The sequence below is a fragment of the Pimephales promelas genome, chromosome 1 (assembly GCF_988280905.1).
Source record: "Pimephales promelas chromosome 1, fPimPro1.hap1.1, whole genome shotgun sequence".
NCBI lineage: Eukaryota > Metazoa > Chordata > Actinopteri > Cypriniformes > Leuciscidae > Pimephales > Pimephales promelas.
In genome coordinates this window covers 24,121,958-24,142,457 of record NC_142769.1, presented here as the reverse complement: position 1 = coordinate 24,142,457, position 20,500 = coordinate 24,121,958, and the positions used below count along the sequence as shown (strand labels likewise).

At 39.4% G+C, this 20,500-nt stretch overlaps 1 protein-coding gene across 3 annotated transcripts in view; it reads left to right on the top strand.

The window, feature by feature from the left end:
• Window positions 1-20,500, top strand: part of dpy19l3 (dpy-19 like C-mannosyltransferase 3) — a 141,762-nt gene that overhangs the window by 30,562 nt on the left and 90,700 nt on the right. For all 3 annotated transcript variants that reach the window (XM_089129360.1, XM_089129363.1, XM_089129361.1), the window contains exons 13-16: window positions 546-668; window positions 1,106-1,217; window positions 2,451-2,507; window positions 2,853-2,935. In XM_089129360.1, coding sequence (XP_088985486.1) covers window positions 546-668; window positions 1,106-1,217; window positions 2,451-2,507; window positions 2,853-2,935 — 375 coding nt within the window. The remainder of the gene's footprint in view (window positions 1-545; window positions 669-1,105; window positions 1,218-2,450; window positions 2,508-2,852; window positions 2,936-20,500) is intronic.

Below are 20,500 nucleotides of genomic sequence, written 5' to 3'. Positions count from 1 at the left end.
CTCTATTTCAGACCAACCTCTTTTAAACTTGCATCGGGCACAAGAGTCATTTATCCCGCCAGTAAAATAGCAACAGCGCCCAAGACCTGCCCACAAAGATACTTTGCTCTCCCATAGTGTGTTTTCATGATTTTTGGGGACTTTTAACGAAAGTTTATTTTCTATCCCCTTGCACTAACTCTACCCCTAAACCTACCCATCACAGAACACCTTCTGCTTTTTTTTATTTTTCAAAAAACATCACTTAGTATGATTTATAAGCCGTTTTCCTCATGGGGGACCAAAAAATGTCCCTGCAAGGACAAGGATTTCGGATATTGCAATCTGTGTGTGGACATTTTTTAGGGTTTACCAGGTCACACAAAAACACACTAATTAGATGGGCTACTATTACCCCTTCTGTACATTAAAAAAAAAAAAAAAAAAAACACCCACACAAATTGAATAATGCCACTGATCTTAACTGCCTTTAGGTTTTAATGGATGGTTGTAATATTTATTTATTTTTTCCCCCATTTTGTTTGATTCCTTATTCTTCATTCCAGCACAAATGGGTCTGGTCAAGCCAGCAGGGAGAAAGAGGACAGGACCTTTACCATGCGGCCGGACGTCGCTTACAATCTCTTGCACACCGTCTTCTTTGGCCTGCTCGCCTTTTCCACTATGAGGTAAACAACTTGGGAAAAAATTGTAAAGTTTTGTTGCTTTCATCATAACATGTATCTCTTTCCCTCAATACAAATATCTTCCTTCCATATTTTCCTCACTCAGCCGTCTGTAATTTCATTCCCTGCTGCTGCCGCTATGGTGCATCTCAATTTCACCCTCTTCTCTGCTACCGCTTTAATTTCCTGTCCCCTCACCGCTTCTGCTTTGTGATCTTATTCATCTTATTAGTCCGTTTGATTGTTCATTCGAGATTTTAATGATGAATGAATTACGGTTAAACAGTGCGATATTGTTTCATAAAGTTTAGTTTGGTGTCAGAATAGTAATAGAGTTGAAAATGAATGCTATTTCAGTCTTTCGTGTTTTGCAATGTGTTGTCTAAGCTTCATGATAAAATAGGATTGAAGTCATAGATTTCTATCTTTTCTGCTGGCAGAATGAAATATTTGTGGACTGGCCATATGTGTGCATTCGCTGCCTTTGGGGTCTGTGGAAAGGAGGTGTGGACATTGTATCTGAGAGTCCTCCACTGCAACACTAAAACCGCGGTGAGATACTGAGATCTGTGATCACACACACACTGCAAATGATACTGGGACATTTATACACCAGCATTCAAGAGGTTACATTTTTGTTACGCTCACCAATGCTGCAAATATTTGATCAGAAATACAAAAAAAGAAAAAAAAAAAAATAAGATAAAAAGGTACTTGTTTTGTTTACTTGTTCACACACACATGCATTGTAGAGGAGAGTGGGATAAGCTGTCACACTTAAGTTTACTTAAGTTTCCTTTAAAAAAGTAGAAATGAGAACAACTAATATCCACATGACATATTCCATAGAAATATGACTATCCGATGAAAAACAAAGTTGTTGAGTTAAACTTGCCTCACATTAAGGGTATAGACAATTTACATTTCTTATTAGAGAGAGAGAGAGAGAGAGAGAGAGAGAGAGAGAGAGAGAGAGAGAGAGAGAGAGAGAGAGAGAGAGTGTCTAACCTAAAAGTCTTAAAATTTTGCTGCATGTGCCTATTATTCTTAAGTTAATTTTTATAAAATGGCCAGGAAGAGGTTTAAACTTTAAAATTATTTAAATGTAGTGCAGCAATTTTCAGCATTTTATAATAGTGTTTCTTGTTTTGGCTGTAAAATTCACTGCTGACTTAGTGTTTTATCCCAAAGCATATGACACACTTTCCCACTGCTGCATTTTTGGAAAAAAAAAAAAAAATGCTTCATTTAATAATTCATGCCTAGACTTTAGCTGACAAATTACATTGTTTTATATAGGTAATTTACCAACATATTTATATGAAAATAAATGTATTTTACATTTTATTCATATTTATAATTTACATGAAATTATATAACCATTGTAGCATAAAATACTGCTCACTTTTTCCTCATATGGCTTAAGGGGGGTAATACAGTTTGCCCAGTCTACACCCTCTCCCCTACATTCAGCACAAGCAATAGCAGAATAGACAGGTCTGTTATAGAATGCATTGCATGTTTATAGAAGCCCACAAGCCAAAGATACACTATGCATTTATAATTGAGAAGCTATAATGCTCAATGCCTTAAACTGATATTGAGTTTCAGTGAGGCATGATGTTCTTTTTTCTGCATAAATATTGCCATGTCCACACAACTGAAAATTTAATTTCCCCACTAGGTGGCAATGTAGTTACAGCCCTCGAGCCCAAACAATTACATCCTGTTTCTTCCTATTTATGTAGATATTGATCCATTTATGTTATTAATGTGTTTCAACAGATGAGACTGATCAGGTACTCTGTTCCAGTTGTAATTCTGGCGTTTCTTTATTACAAGGTAAGACATTTTCAACTATGCTGTCGTGTATCTATTTGCATAAATTGCTTAGCTGCCTGGGTGGCTGTACTCCATAAATAGTCACGCAGGAATCCAAATGCACACAAATGGAATTCGTATCCCACTGTGTGTGTTGTTTAGGAGAGTTTAGATTCTGCCATGCTTTTTCTCCATCTGTTAAAGCAACAGTGGGAATAAGCAATCAGATAAGAATTGTGCAAATTTGTGTATATGGATGTTTGTTTATTGTGCTGTTTTGTTGATCATTGATTATTGTGAGTCATTCCCATTACAGCAGTCTCACACTTTCTCTCCATCTCAATCGAGCTGTCTATCTGTTGACAGTTCTGGCCCAGAATGATGGAGGAGATTTCTGAACTCAGAGAGTTTTATGACCCAGACACTGTGGAGCTAATGGAGTGGATCAGGTAAAACAGCAGTAATCTTCCTCTTACACGCAAGCAAACTCGAACCTGGGGTCTGTAACCTTAGACCAACCTCACGAGCCAGCTTTGGTATAGTGAGGGGTATTCAATCACTGGCACGGATAAGAGCGAGAGATTATCATGAATTTTCAATTTAATTATTTGTTTATATTAGAAGTGCTAAAGTCTCTCCTATCAGCATGCCAAATTTCTTCTCCAGTAATCCTTCCTCATCATCACACAATCTATTTTTGGTGTATGCTATGCCCTGTATTAGCTTTATGCGATGTAGCTAGTTCTGTTTTTTTTTTTTTTTTTTTTTTTTTTTTGACACTTAGAATAATAATTCATATAACTGAGATGTTTCCGCAAGCAGTTTTTATATAATAACTGCTAAATGCACATGTCTGTCATGAGCGGTCCTTAATGTTACTTGCACAAAACAATCACACTTCAGGAAAAAAAACAATTCTTCATAATTTATTCATTATAACATGCATGCTTGGAAACAGAATCTAGCATTCTGCACCTGAGAAATCACAGTATATTGTATTTCGTGGGGTGTTAAAAAGGAAAAGTGGCACTTCACATTCATAAAATTGCTGATTTCTGGATCAAACTCTTGTACAATGTCTTTCCACTCCTCTCTATTTCACTCCATTACGAATTGTGAAGGTCATAAATGAAAAGCTGCAGTGAATGCTCTATTCATTCTATAAGATTTGCAGCAGTTAGGCAGCATGTACCTGTGTTTGGAACTGGGCCGGTTTAAAATGGACGTCATGAATTAGAGATTAGCTGCTGGAGAGACTCCAGCGGTTGGCAACAGAGGGTTTCATCAATGACACCATTCTTACTGCAAGTAGCGGGCAAAAAAAAAAAAACACTTAGCTCATAGTCAAGTTTATATGTATGAGAAAGAGTGAGACATTTGATCTGCTGTGACACAGGTTATCTCTCCCTGGAGAAAATGCGATTTGTGTCAGGGATTAGTGGGTGAGATCCCTTGGCTGACGCTGTGGCATTAAGCCGCTTCCACACGCTAATTAACCATCAGATGAAAGAGTTAAGCGGGGATCACTTCACACTTCTGTCTGTGCTTGGCTTGCCAAAGTCTGCACTGTTTTATATGCAGATTACCAGAGATCAGCTACTGCCTAGAAGGGAGGGTGAGCACGAGAAGCATATCGAGGAGAGTGGCAGTATCAGACTCCTTTAACCATGATTGGAACTCACTGCTCAATAAACCACATACCGTGGCACAATGTGAAGAGGGAGGGCGAACAACTAGAACTGTGAAAGTATCGCTGTCAAGCAATCTTTTGATTTATCTTGAGCTAAAAGCTACTCACTAGATACTACGTATGATTTTATAGTGAGTGGTTAAAAGTTCCTATTTCTTCGCTTTTATGTGTGAGATTTTCCTATTTATTAGACAGCTGTGTAGTGTAGAGTGACAGGTGCTGTGCTTCAAAACTTAGTGAGCTGCCTTACTGTTCATTGCCTACATAGGCAGCATCCTCAGGAGTGTCTGATTTGGAATGCTGTACAAAGGTAGAGACTCTGTGTTATCATAACACTCCTTACGTGAAGCACACAGAAGACTTGACTCCAAAAAGGTTTAAAATAACATGAGAAAGCTATTCGTCACAATTCTCATTCATCTCAATGGCTAGAAATCTGCTATCTTTGATCTTGGCATAATCTTAAGGATTATGAGTATTGTATGCAAATTGAACATGTACTATCTTAACAGCCTCGGTGCTAATGGTACATCTGTCTTGAGGATTTATATACTATCATTGTCTCTGTGGAGAAAATAAATTGAATATTTAGTCTAGATCTCAATTGTTGTGCTCTACCCCGGCTTTAGCTTGTTGTTAATAGAATAGATCCCCTCAAAATTAAAAAAAAAAAAAAATCCCTTCATTTCCTCTGCCTCAAGCCATCCTAGGTGTGTATGACTTTAGTCTTTCAACTGAACACAATCTAAGTTATATTAAATAATATCCTGCCTCATCCCAGCTTTGTAATTGCATGATAGTGCCTGAGTTTTTAAAGCTTTTTTGAGCTTCAAAGACTAGGGCAATATTAAGCCTTTGCAAAGTTGGGAAGATCCATGCAATATTCTGAAATTGCAGGATATATAACACTCATTTAAATGGAATTTAAATTGTAAATAGCTTCAAATTATATATTTTTACGTTGATGCTGAACGAATTATAAGTGTTTCTGTAATCAACAGTCTCTTACTTTATCTTCGTGTTTTTCCCTTTTCTGTATTTCACTTGAACACATCTGAACACATACACATGAAAAAGCTGACCAAAAAAGGAACAATAGATGGCTCTACCATCTGTGCATTGTGTATATACTGCTAAGCCCAAAGTATACTTTAGTTTATTATGTGAAAGCTTGCAAAAGCAAAGCTGATTGCATAGACTTTCCAATTGTCCTTTATTTATTTATTTATTTAAAGAGACACTTCACCCATTTGCATTAAGCTTTGTATCTTTAGAAACCCAGTCATATTTTCGAATGGTCATGGTTTATTCCCTCATTTTCCCCTGAGATTGGAGAAATACGGATTTAAGTGTTTTACTCAGTGTTGTGCCAGTTCATACTTAAAAAGAACTAGCTCAAAGTTCAGTTCACACAGATGATAATGAACTAGTTCACATTCATAGGTCACTTTTTTTTTTTTTTTAATGAACTAAGTTCACATATCTAAAAATGAACTAGTTCACGTTCATTTGTTAAAGGGGGGATTGACTGCTTTTTTTCTTTGCATAATTGTATTTATGGGGTGCAATATAACATGTATTCGTGGTTTTTCTTTTTTTAAAAGTCTTATTTTTCATAAACTTCAGCTTTATTGTCAGCTGCGCTCTCCTCTGTCCCCTAAACGAGTGGTTGACTTCCTGATTCTATGAAAACACTCCCTCAGAAACACGTAGTGGGCTCAGATTGGTTAGTTTGGGCCGGCTAAACTGTCGCTCACGTTGTCCGGAAGGTTTAACGCCCATTACCTTTATGGGCACGTCATGAACTCCGGTCCAGAATGTAAATATGTGTCGAACTGCAGTATCAGTTTGAGGCAGAATCAGACCGAGAAACCCGCGATGAAGAGAGTCGAACAGAACCTCACCACACACGGCTCTTAATAAACGTTTCTGAATGATAATTTGCTACAATTTTTTTTAACTTTTTGCACGTTTGTTTTACACAATAGCATCTGACTGGAAACAATAGTAACTGACTGGCTACTAATGTCATACTCAAACAGCGTTGGCATGTTTACGTTCTTGATCAAATAAAAAATAACGTCATAAAGCATATATACATGAAAATACGTTTGAAACATTAGTACTTATAGACAATTAAGATCCATAATGTTTGTACGAGTTTGTCGTGGAGTCGTGGACACAAAATAGCATAGGCTAACTAGTAGTGGCTATAAAGCCAGCGCTGGCATTTGAAAAAAAAACAAAAAAAACACAAGGCGAACGTTACGTCTGGAATTATACATGCAAATACATTTAAAATGATGAAGTCTTAGCCTACTTACAGATTGTGGCCCAACAACTGCTGCCTCTTGTTTTAAAGTTGGAACTGCTTCATGTTTCTTGTTGAATCTGGAGTTGAACTCGTGGAGATTCTGGAAGCTGTCTTCCGTAAAATGCGCAGCACAGAGAGCTAGATTACGATCATCGTTTTCAGGAACATAATCAAACTTAAATTGTATCCATTGTTGAGGAAGTATAGCGTCCATGGGAAGCCCGAAACACAGAAGACCTGACAGCTGCGTGAACAACACACTCCACGAGTCGACGTGCCTCAGAAATATACGCATGCCATTTTCTGCATATTCTGAGGGAGGGGTTGATGCAAATGTGCGGGTTAGTGACGTACCATAACCCAGCTGTAGTCCCAATCGAGTCGTTTTTGTAGGCAATTATACTTCCTGATTTTTAAAAGACAATATCTCTGCTTACATTGAACTTTCAGCGCTGCAACTTTGCAGAAACTGTTCATGCACCAACAGCAACATTACACACTATTTAAAATGAAAAAAGTGAAATCGCAGTCAAACCCCCCCCCCCCCCCCTTTAAATTCTTTTTAAGATAGGCCACTATCTTACTCAATAGAACCTCTTTATCATCCATTACCAGCTGCAAATCACTGCCACTCCAAAACTAATCAAAATTATTGTACCAATAAACAAGATACAATTATTATAGCCAGGAGAAAAATAATGTTGTGATAGAGAATATATGAAGAGTTCAGATGCAAAAGCCTCTAAGTGCCATTTGAAATTTTCTTCTAGAATGATCATTTTTATAAAGCTTGTATATTTAAGTTCAGTGATTTCACTTAAATGGCAATGATAATTACCTATTAATTGTTATTTAAGTAAAATTACTGAACTTAAATATACAAGTTTGATAAAAATCATCATTAAAGAAGAAAATTTCAAATGGCATTTAGAGGCTTTTGCATCTGAACTCTTCATATTTACCCCTTAAATAATGCGTAATCATGATATGTGGAAATTTGAAAATATAAGGTGCAATCAAGGTATACTGTATGTTCAGTGAAACTTTTATTTAGCCAGCATGAACCAAATTACCCAGGACTTTAAAAAGTTATATTCAGGTTCATGGGGAAAAGATCAGTCTACTGACAAAAATCCAGCATATTCTGAATGGCAGTAACTATGTAAACCAGACCAAAGTAGTCATGTACTGTAATGTCAAATTTGCTTGGGCTTACCCTGCTCAATGTGCAATACTCAACCAACACATTTTCACACCTTCAAAAGGAAGTAAACAGTGAGTAAACGATGAAAATGCCATTTACATTCATTTATAATAAAACAATCTTCCTGATTATATTTGTCTAAAGAAAATGAACAGCTAGCAGCTCAACAACTTAACTTACTACATACAGTAGGCACTCTGATTCCATGTATGGGGCATTTATTATTCATATGACACACAAACACAAGTAGATGAGACCTGTTTAGCTCAAAAGATCATTCGTTATGGAAAAGTGCAGATCATAAGTGATGATACGAGCAGTGCGAGCGCGATCAGATCTGAATTGCAGAGAATTTCAACGATGGCAATTTCTCCTGGAGGAAATCTCTGAATCAGACGAGCACACGGACGTTTGTGTTATGATGTGAACCATCATAGTTTCGCCTGACTGAACATCCAGGTATCATGCAGTAATTCACCATATAGAAATAAATTCAAACGAGGAGTAATTCACTAATGAGTTTGCCAATGTAACGTTAACAGGGTTTGTTGTTGTGGGAAGGAGGAACCGGCAAACATTTAAACATTTTAATAGTAAAATGAACAAATACAAATTGAAAGTATAAGCCAGCAGCCCCTCATTGACGACTGCTGTAACGTTACACACAAGAGAAACAAAACACAACATAAAATCAGGCCTGTTTCTCTCTCGATCTGCTGTCGTCGCTCCTCATTTTATGCTTTCGCTCCTCCTTGAGAGACGCAAGACCGGTCGGTGCGTCTCTTGTCTTTCATTATCACTCACGCCACCGGCCTCGCGCCGTCCTCTTACGTCTCTCGCCCTCGATCGTCCTGCTCACCACAGCCAACTAACTAGAAATTTTCTGTGAAATGAATTTTAAACTCTGTTGACAGCTAACGTTACCCTTGTAGACGGAAGAGTGATTTCTCTGTTTGCTCTGTTCCGGATTAGTGGGTGTGGCTTGCGGAGCTGTGCAAAGTTGTAGTCTTACATACAAATGCGTCCTTCGGTTATTTTCTGTCTTTTCTCAGTCAAGAGGGCACCAAATTCAAAAATGATTTTACATTTAGACTACATATATGATGGGTGAAATGCTCCTTTGAGCGTGCATGAAACAAAATCCCTTTCAAGCAAAGCCAGTTCACTCTGTGGCCATATTTACAACGCCTGTGGGCTATTTCAGAGATGCATGACCAGTTTCACAACATGTGTGCTCCAAATACTCACAACACAACCAATACAGAAACGTGCTGCAAAATTTCACAACACAAATACAGAAATGCGCTGTAAACAGCACAGACCACAACTTAAATATTTCCAGGGGACCCCAGTAAGTGATAAACCCAGCTGGGACGTGCTTATTGCTCAAAGTCTACTTTTATTTAATTTATTTATTTATTTATTTTGGTGCAAAACATACAGAGATTACATGTTTATGACATACAACTCTGTATACAATATACAAAATGTTAACAATAGGTTTAATATCAGCAGAATACTAATGAGAAAAGAACCTTCAACTGAAAACTAAAATAAAGAAAAAAAAAATAAAGGGAAAAAACATGAGGGAAAGATGTTAATACATCAGTTACATTGTAACACTGTTATGTTTAAATAAGTTTCATAACAAATGTTAGGTAATGCATAGTCTAAAGATAAGATGGGAAGTTTTAAAGTTGAGACACTCACACACAGATAGCCTATATAACTCTTTTGTTATATATAAAAATAAAAAAAAAAACATATATATTTTTTAAATGTATATTTATTAGCAACCATTATGTTAACAGTAATAATAATATATTTCTGGAAATAACAGCTATTCAGCTGATGGATGCCGTGCTGCATTGTCATGGGAACATCCCAGGTGAAAATACTGAGGAAATTACTGTACATTATTTCTTTTTTTTGCTCCTTCAAGTGCGTTCCACATGGCTATATAATAGCATACAAGTGCCCTGCTTACTCCAAAGTCCCACTTCAAGGGTCCTACCGTCTTCCCTTAGAAAGGAGTAGGGCATAGGGATAATCACAAGCAATAAGCACGTCCCAGCCGGGTTCATCACCTACTGGGGTCCCCTGGAAACATTTCCGTTGTGGTCTGTGCTATTTGGAGCACGTTACTGTATTTGGCTGTGTTGAGCTCTCTCGGCCACCGTAGAAATATAAAAATCTCAACTTGTTGCCAAACAAGATCAGTAATAAAACATCTGTCCTATAAATGCTTAAATAGCATTAAAAACCTTTATTTTTCAGGTATTTTTCAAGCACATGCTGAGTCTTAATTAAGTGCACGTTTCAGGACACTGACGCCGGGACTTATTCCACCATTTTACATTGCACTTTCAATTCCCACATAATATGAGTGCTCTATCTTGGTATACTGCGTACCGTCTTTGGAGCAAACACAGGTGGTTGACACAGGCAGACTATTTTTATCTTTATTCATTGCCTGACTGTTATAACAGAAATTATAACTATAATATAACTATAATAATAATTATAACCAATACAAATGTATTTGTACTCTCTCAATCTAGAGTTCCTGGTTTCTCCACCTAACACAGTAGTCAGGGCTGTCTATTGTTATCTCCAGTAGTTTGTTGCTGTTGTTTAGAATATTCTTCTTTTTTAAAAAATGCAAGGCCCTTGCGAGAGCGTACCATACCCGAGTACACTTTAGACTGATGGACGTATTTGGAAAAGTTGTGTCTTTGTTTCTGAATAAAACATTTTTTTTTTAAAACAAAACCGGGCTATTACCAGGCACAAACCACCCATCCAAATGACATCAAGATCTCTATCTAGCAGTCTAGAGCGTACAATCTCTTCAGATCAGCTGAGAAGGCTTTGCAGGGACGGTGTCATGTGTATGTGTCTTCTCTTCATGAGTGATCAGTGGCCTTTCAGTCGAACCGCATCTGTCCCGCAGATACAAGCGCGTCCTTTGTCGCACTTCTGAGACTCTTGTCATCACAGTCAGCTTTATCATTTTGAACGTCTCCCTGCCATGCAATTAATTTTTCCTCTTTTGTTTTGTAGTTTTCTACTGTGCACCCTTTTGTTATGGCCCCCGTAAAGGAATTATTTCTGAATGTTGCCTTGTTTTAAAATAATGAAGATAAATTAGACTTTTGTTTTCTCTGCAGGAAAAACTTTCTCAGCCCTTCTGAGCACAAGTAATTTGTGTTCCCCATTTGAACAAAGACGCATTTTCCTCACGCTGTTTTCTTTGGTTTTTATTTTTCTTTTCTTCGTGTTTTTGACATCTTCGCTCTCACTTTCACTCTAATTGTCACTCTAGCCACTTTCCATTCTAATTTGATCAAATTAGTGGCTTTTGCTGCTGCTGTAGATGTCTCGATGGAGATGTTGGTTGGAGATGTCTCGGTGGAGATATTTCACAAACTCTCAACTCTAATAGCTGTGCTTGCAAATGCTTGTCTTGTTTGAACTACGCTTGCCTTTTTTTTCTTGTTTTACCACTGAGAACTGTTCATTTTGTGTTCCATAATCGCTGCTTTTTTTCTAGTTGTTGTGGAATCTAACAGGAAAAACAAAACAAAAAAACAAAAACCTAGCAAAACAAAAAAAAGCATGCAAATTAGAAAAAAAAGTCTTCATGAAGAAAACATCTTCATCAGTTTCACAATACACGTGAGCTTCAAATACTCACAACACAACCAAATACAGAAATGCGTTGCAAATAGCACAGACCACAACAAAAATGTTTTCACCCCAGGTGAACACGGCTAAATAACAGTACACTAGAGCCCTGCTCACTCCAAAGTCCCACTTCAAGGGTTCTACTATCTGCCTTTCGATGGGAGTAGGGCATAGGGATGATCACGAGCAATAAGCATGTTACTTATTAATTATTGATGTCATCACTTATTTGGTTCCCCTGGAAACATTTCCGTTGTGGTCTGTTATTTGCAGCGCGTTTCTGTATTTGGCTGTAAACTTTTGCAGCGTGTTTCTTTGGAGCACATGTGTGTTGTGAAACTGATGATGATGTTTTCTTTTTCTATTTGCTCACGTTTTTTTTCTATTTGCACATGTTTTTTTTAGTTTTTTTCTATTTGCATGTTTTTTTTTTCTTTCAGTTGCATCACGTTGAGCTTTCTCGGTCACCGTAAAATATAGTCAAATTCACGGACAACTAACAAGCATTAGGACGAACGCAAAGAGGTTGCTTGTCAGATGATGCGCACAAGATCAGCAATATTTCTGATGATTTATTGACGTGAAGTATTGACATGCACAATGACAAACAGGAGTGCAACATTCTCGAAAAATAACAGCCGCAGCCATCATTACCAAGCGCGAACCATTGACATTGAATGAAATGAAGCAAACGTACAGGCCATGCGTATTGATGCGTAAACCAATGGTGTAAACTGTAAGCATAATCATAGATGACTCTACAGGTTTTTATTTAAAAGAAAGAACACAGCCTATGTTTGTATGTAGGCCTAGGCAATTTATGTTCGCAATACTTACTAAAATATAATTAATATTATTTTATTGGATTTTGTATTGGTTGCTTGAAGAGTAAAAAATAATTGGTTGCTCTTAATGCAAGTTTACAACCGCCAAGTCGGTCGGATTAAAAGGAAAAAAAAAAAAACTGGGTCGGTTCTAAATCGTTGTCAAGGATACACCAGCCTCAGCGCCAGACACCTTCACTCCGCCCACTCGATCAGCTTCCCCGGATTTCGAATCACCATCACCTGTCACCAACACCTGCCTGCAATCCTCGTCTCATTCACCCTCACCATAAAAGAGTCATCTGTTCACCTCTCCAGTTGTATGATCTCGTCTATTGATACGACTACAGACTCCAGCCATTCCCTGAATCAACTTACCTGCTACTTAGGCTACCTTACAAGCAATCTTCATCCAACCCGTCTTCCGTCAGCTCTCCGTTCCTGGTCCGGTCCCTCTGATCCCTGTCATCCTTCTGCCTTCTATTTTCACCCAGCCTGCAAAAGATAAGAGACTCTATTTACAAGACTGCTCTACGTTACCTGCAATTCTCTATTAACCAGATACTCACCTGCCATTTCCCGTTGTTACCTACTGCAATAAACTCTTTAAACTTACCCGTCTGTGTCTTCCGGTTCTGGGACAATCGTCAGGGTCTGTTGGGTTACGGCAAACAAGATTTTTAAGGATGGCCTTATTGATTTTTTTAAAAACATTTCTCTGGCTTAGTTACAAATAGGTTTACTGGTCCCAATTGACTTGATTAAGTGACTTCTGAAACCTATAGAGTAAAATTTAATTTTACTTATGTTCATTCTCTTTGCGTGCAGATCAATCATTGACATTTTAAGTTGTTCTCAACTGATCAATCAGTCTATCATCACTCTGTGAGCCCCTCTCAGTCAGATGCTCCCCTTCTCTCCTTCTCTCATTCTGCCTCTCTCTCTCTCTCTCTCTCTCTCTCTCTCTCTCTCTCTCTCTCTCTCTCTCTCTCTCTCTCTCTCTCTCTCTTTTGACACCCAAAGCACCAGCTTTGAACCAGGAAAAGTGGTTCATAAGTAGCACCAAAATAGTGCTGGTCTAGAAGTAAGGACAGCTTGCGTCAGGGGCTGGGGGTTACCGTGACCAAAAAGATGAACAGAAACTTGTGTCCGCCAATTTTTAAATGGCAGCCAATGAAGCTAATAGCATCTCGATTGTATTCTCCATCTATGCAAATTACGGCAGCTGCACGGATATGTTGGATTCGGCGTGTTTGGATGCCGATGTAGGTTTGCAAATCCATGAGCATCAATTCATACTTTGTAGTCACGTAACTACCATGGATGCCTGGCGGGCAACAAATGAGTATTTTCAACATAGAGTCCTGTAGTTCAAGGTCTTTCTAGTAGCTATCAAGTCTGTTACCGAGCTAGCTGCATAACTATGGGCTAGGATTAACTCCATGTTTTTTTTTTTTTTTTGTTGTTGTTTTTTCTTAGATAATGGAGCAGTAATAATTCCTTTATAAATAATCTAGCTCCACAGTTCTCCTTGAAACCCATAGATATCACTAACCTCAAAACAACCTATCACACACTTTTGTTGTTGTTAGCAAAATACAATATACCACCACCGGCGAGAGCGTCAAAGTGCCCAGAAATGATTCATTTTCCAATAAATTTTGACACTCTTGCGGCGGCTGTGTGAACGTACATTAGCCTCATAACACAAACAGATGACTCGCCGAACCAGTTGGTGGCGTTGATTGACGAAACTACAGGTTAACTTAAAGACACGATTAATTACATGATCGTTCACCTATTGTATTCAAACAATTGTTGATATTACCTTGAGTGATGGAATGATCACTGCACAGAAGTGTAGGGTAAAAATGTAGGGGGTTTTTTGTTATAATGGAATGGATTTAAGCAATTTTGAGCAAGGCATGGTTGTTGGTGCCAGACGGGTCATTCTGAGTATTTCGCAATCTGCTCAGTTACTGGGATTTTCACGCACAACCATTTCTAGGGTTTACAAAGAATGGGAAAAACGTCCAGTATGCGGCAGTCCTGTGGGTGAAAATGCCTTGTTGATGTTAGAGGTCAGAAGAGGATGGGCCGACTGATAGAAGGGCAACTTTGACTGAAATAACCTCTCTTTACAACCGAGATATGCAGCAAAGCATTTGTGAAGCCACAACACACACAACCTTGAGGCGGATGGGCTACAACAGCAGAAGACCCCACCGGGTACCATTCATCTCCACTACAAATAGGAAAAAGAGGCTACAATTTACTACAAGAGCTCACCAAAATCGGACAGTTGAAGACTGGAAAAATGTTGCCTGGTCTGATGAGTCTCGATTTCTGTTGGACTTCTTCTGTTCTGTTCTGTTCTGTCGAATTCAGATGGTCAGAATTTGGTGTAAACCAATTGAGAACATGAATCCATCATGCCTTGTTACCACTGTGCAGGATGGTGGTGGTGATGCAATGGTGTGGGGGATGTTTTCTTGGCACACTTTAGGCCTCTTGGTGTCAATTGGGCATTGTTTAAATGCCACGGCCTACCTGAGCATTATTTCTTCTGACCATGTCCATCCCTTTATTGCCACCATGTACCCATCCTCTGATTATAGAATCACTAGTAGAATTATAGAATCACTAGTATTCTTGCTTCTTGCATATCAGGGCCGTACGTAGGATACGTACCTTGCTTCTTGCATATCAGGGCCGTACGTATGGATACCCAGGTTCCATAAATACCCCCCACCAGAGAGAACATTTTGATTTTCCTGATCTCAACATGAGCATTTTAAGGTGTTTTGATGGCCAAAAAAATGGACAACAGTAGCTTTAAAAGCATGAAGTATTTGATCAGATTCTTAAACATGAGAATCAGTTCCAATTTCAGCTACTTTTTCTTTCCTAAATGAATCAATGTTTTTGGACTGATCTGTGCATCAATTGCTCACTCATAAAGACAGTCACTTGTCGCCGCCTTCTGGCCTAATGATGCAAGTTGCGCAAACACAGACAAGCGGAGTGATACAAACAGTGAAAAGTCGAACTCATTCGAGGAAACGTTATACAAATATATGTATACAATAATAATGGCAGTATATTTAATAGGGTGCTAGTGTTGTTAAATTGAGCTTATAATTTACACTGTCTTTGATCAAACTGATTATTTCTGGCGGACATTTAAAACTGTATGATTGTTAACTGAAGTGAAGTGTCGCGTTGGGATTAGCACTTGGCTCGTGCTTCTGTGAACAAAATTCCTGCTGTATGCTTTGATTGGTCTCAAACATTTTGACATTGACGAGCTGGTGTTTGAGTGCTGAAGCAGATCAGATGAGAAGCTCCGTTATCGTCGCAATGGGAGAATCATTGCAGCAACAAATTAGAGTTAATATTAGGGGTACGACCCTGACTGGGCGTTTTTGTATTTACGAGATTGGATTAGCTAAATGATGTGCTTTAGAAGAGATTTAGAAGTGAGTATACCATGCTGACAGAAAAAGAAGTGGGTATATGCCGTATACCTGCGTGTAACCTGCACTACACCGCTGGGTGTTCCTAATAATCCTTTTGGTGAGTGTATATGATCATTTCTGTTTGTATCTGCATACAGTAATTATGAAAAAGTATACTCCTCCCCCATGTCGTATCATGAAGACAAAGGTTACATTTTTAAGAACTTGGCTCAGGCATTTTTAAAATATTTTTTTCTTTGTTTCTCACACTCTTATTTGTCATTGACCCTTTCATCTGTCTTTCTATATATCATTCACCTGCCTTCTCTCTTCACTTTTGAAGGGTTGACAGACCTTTTCGATGTGATTCAAGACCCAAAACATTTTTTGTGACATTTTATGCTGACAAAATATCAGACTCTTTGACAAATGGTGCAGATTGTCCTGACTCAGATCAAAAGCAGATACTGATGACAGCCATTTCTAATGAGTGATCATTTAGACAATTATGTGTGGGTATATGAATGTGGCTTTGAGAGGTTGTAGTCTTAAGTCACTGCGGTTTAAGCCCATGACATTTCAAGCAACATGACTGACATGTCCAACTGTACTATTAATTTCAGCCTTTAAAATAATTGAGTGCTTAACAAACAACAATCGCCCCAACATGGACTGATTTATCTGTTTATATAAAAGTGGATCAACATCAATCTAATGGGAGGGAGTTCAATTTGCTTACTGAATTCAAAAATGATTTCTGTCTCAGGAGATGTACTGCATGGGTAGACATCTATGAAGATATGGCTGCACAGGCCACCCTCTATGTCCCACATGTTGGAATATTAATAACGTTAATCAATTTTTATAATGTCAGGAGGGTGCAGCCTAACATGAGCTGACATTTACATAAGAGAATATAAATCTGAAATTAAATGTAAATCTGGTAGATGCCCCATGTCAGTATTGAGTAATTACATCGAGACCCACAAGAGCAGGAAATGATGCACTGTGGGAGAGGTCAAAGTTCAGTCTAGTCAGAAATTCCTTGGTTCAAACAAAGACATTACACCAGTGTAGATTTAAGACCAGTTGAGTTGGAGGTCATTTTGGATATTCTTATTATGTCATTGCGAAAGAGAAGAAAACTAAATACCACAACCTAGCCAAACATGTGAACCCAAATACAGTTACACATAGTTAACTCTCACTCTTAACACTAATGCTCACAAGTAAAAATATTTATTTTAGATCCACGTAGACCCACGTCTCTTCTCACCGAGGTCTCGACAACCGCCTAAAACTTTGGGGGTCTGCAAGCGAATAAGCGACCCTTAAAATGTGATTTGTGCATAAATTGAGTGTATGAAGGGTGACTGTCAAGTCAAGTCAAGTCACATTTATTTATATAGCGCTTTTCACAATACAGATTGTATCAAAGCAGCTTCGCAGTGATAACATGAAAAGTAGTACAACACAGATCTACAACATTGCTAAACACTAAATAACCCCAACTGAGCAAGCCAAAAGCAAGGCGACAGTGGCAAGGAACCAAAACTCCATCAGATTGGATGGAGAAAAAACCTTGTGAGAACCCAGGCTCAGGCGGGGGCCAGTTCTCCTCTGGCTTACATTCATATTGTTTATATATAAATATTAAATATAATATTGTTTATGTATAAAACGGGGCCATAACATTGGCGTTGAGTTGTCTCTTCACAGGCGTTGGTCTTCTCATCACAGGCGTTGGGGCATCCGAAATCCCCGTGAGAGGCTGGATACAAAACTGGACCTGACGAACGCCATTTGTCTCGGGACAAGCGTCCCGAGATAACAGCAGAAAGGCAGATGGGAAATAATTAGCATAGCTGATGTTCATAATGATTTCCATTATATGGGAGTCGGTGTTAGAAAACCACTATCTCACAAACTCTCCGTAACCTGAACTCTCCGCAACCCAACCATACGCGCCGACCCGTTTGACTAAGGCTGTCGAGCCCCACTGTCGCGGAAATGCGTTTCAGTGGCAAACGGTTCCGTATGGCATAACAGAGGACTAAAAGGTAAGCATTATGTGAATGCTTGACTAAAGAGATGCGTCTTTAATCTAGTTTTAAACTGTGTCAGCGAGTCAGAGCCTCGGACCGTATCTGGAAGGCTATTCCAGACTTTTGGAGCTAAATGCGAGAACGCCCTCCCTCCTTTAGTGGACTTCGATATCCTTGAATTTAGTGATCTTAAGGAACGCGGTGGATTGTAGGGCGAGAGAAGGTCCGTTAAGTACATAGGAGCTAAACCATTTAGGGCTTTATAGGTTAGTAGTAGTATTTTGTAATTGATACGGAACTTAATAGGTAACCAGTGTAGAGATGATAAAATCGGTGTTATATGATCATATTTTCTTGACCTAGTAAGAACTCTAGCAGCTGCATTTTGTACTAACTGTAGCTTGTTTATTGAGGATGCAGGACAACCGGCTAATGAACCCACTGTGATGTGCTTGTGACTGTGAACCCATATGATGTGCTTGTGAAACATGCTCTTTTTGTGTTTTATTAGGGGCGCCATGAAAACGGCGTTTGTGTGCAGAGATGCGCTCACTGCTGCGGGCCTGTATGCATACATAAAATTGAACTGAACAGGAGGCTGTGGGAAGTTTTGCTGGTCTGTTCGAGGGTGGTCCAGCAAGCGCGGGACTCGAGCCCTCTCTCTTCATACCATACCACGTGCTAGGTTGGCTTCCGAGGCACCGCATTGAGCACGATGCCGGGTCAGGGTTTGCCGCTCTTGTCTGGCATTGGGCATCAGCCGCAGGGCGGGGCTGAGAGGCCTGTTTTGCTGGCTTTGCTGGATGAGGCGTAGACTGGGCTGGCTTGTGTTTGCTAGATGCAGAGCTAGAGCGCTTAGGCAGATTGTGTCGCATGGTCTGGGACGCTTTATGTGCCTCTGTGTACCTCTCTGAAAACCCCACCGGTGCAGGAAACCAGGGCGTAGAGGAACCTTAGTTCCGTCCGCGGCTTTAATGTCTGTGAGAGTTAGCCAAAGGTGGCGTTTAAACACGACCAAGCTATCCATGATCTTACCGATCGACTTGCGCTGTGGCCTTCGTAGCCCTCAAGGTCAGGTCGTTGCACTGCGGAGGTCCCAGAAGGCCTATGGGTCCGTGCCAGGCTCATCTATGGACAGGAGGAGTTTGGCCTGGTAAATACGCGTGTCCAGTGAGGGCTGATGTGTTACGCCATGGTTTGTTGGGGTGCACAGCTCTGGTTCGCCAGCTAGCAGCCGAGTTTGGGGACAGATGAGTGGCCACAGCCTCTTCGAGGGGCGACTCATATCCCTTCTCTGTGGTGCCATCTACTGAGGAGAGTGTTGCAGAAACTTCAGAACCTTATGTAGAATAAGGGGTGTGCCACGCCTTGGTTAGCTCCTTGTGCACCTCAGGGAAAAATGCCGTTGGTTTGTGACGAGGGGCCTGCTGGTGCCCCGGCAGAAACCAACCATCCAGCCGACTTCGAAGAGGCTTTCGGCCGAAGTGACCGTTCGAAAGGGAACTTCGTCACTCAATCAATTGAGAATTTAACTTCTGAATAAACTATTAAAGAGCACCTATTATGGATTTTTGATTGTGACTGTTCATGTAGTGTGGAATATACTGTAGCTCTAAGGGAATGAAAACATCCTGCAAAGATTTATACCTGAAAGTGCACCGTATATAAAGTTATTGTTTTTCAAAAGTGAGAGTCGACTCTGAGTCTATGAAATTAATTGTTTTTGAAACGAGTCATTAGCTGTTTCGTAATGACGTAGATACGAAATGGCCGTGCCCAGTTACTGCGCGCACAGAGTGTAAACTTGAGGTCTAGAACACATTCAAATACTTCAGCTGAATCGCATCATGTCGAGAAGACGCTGTGTTCTACATTGCAAAGACAGTTCAGCCACTTGTTTACATTGTCCTGGGATGAGCATGTGAAGAATTAGTGGTTAGAGTTGTGAATTCAAATGTGGATTTGCAAGCCGATTGTTCCCGAAGGAGGGCTCAGTATCCAGTGTTTCAGTTTTGTCCTCCTCCCAATCACAATCTGTAAGTATTATTAATAATGTTTGCTGTTATGTTTTCTGTAGCATGCACAATATAGTTATATTGTGTTGTGTGTGTGTTGTGTACACTCCGTGCAGCTTCTAAGCGGGATAAAGTTAGTTTTGTTTTTGATATTCACCAGACATTCACTGAAAAATGGCAATTACCTCCTAAACGACTTAGCCAAATATGACTTCGCTCTATATAATAAGCACTGTCCCTCAAAAGCCGCCGCAATGTGAGTTTCGCCGGGAAACCTCACTCTTGACGGACACGCGAGTAAGGGACCGTGTGGAAAATGCACTTTTTCTGACATGTTTGTTTAAACATATACAATTTTCAACACTTGACAAGCTATAATCCTGGTTATGGGTGTTCCGTTTCCGACAATCTCTGCCTACGGGTTTACCAATAACAACTGACTGGGTCATTTGACCAATCGCCGCAGATTCGCGTCACTCAAAGGAGGTGTTTGGGAAAATGAATCGTGGAACGAATCATTTGGGAGTCGTTGAGCAAATCAGTTAAAAATAAATGCATATTATAAGACAAATAAAGTGTTTTTTTATCCTTGCATGCACGTTAAACTGTTTTTGGGCACTCCCAAAACAAAAATAGGAACATTTCAAATGCTATGATAGGGGCTCTTTAAATTCAGAGATTTAGGAGTGTAAACAGACTCTGGACTTTTATGCAAAAAACCTCCGGAAAGCCTACATGGGTATTATATATTCACTAGTCTATTAGAATATGAAAGCA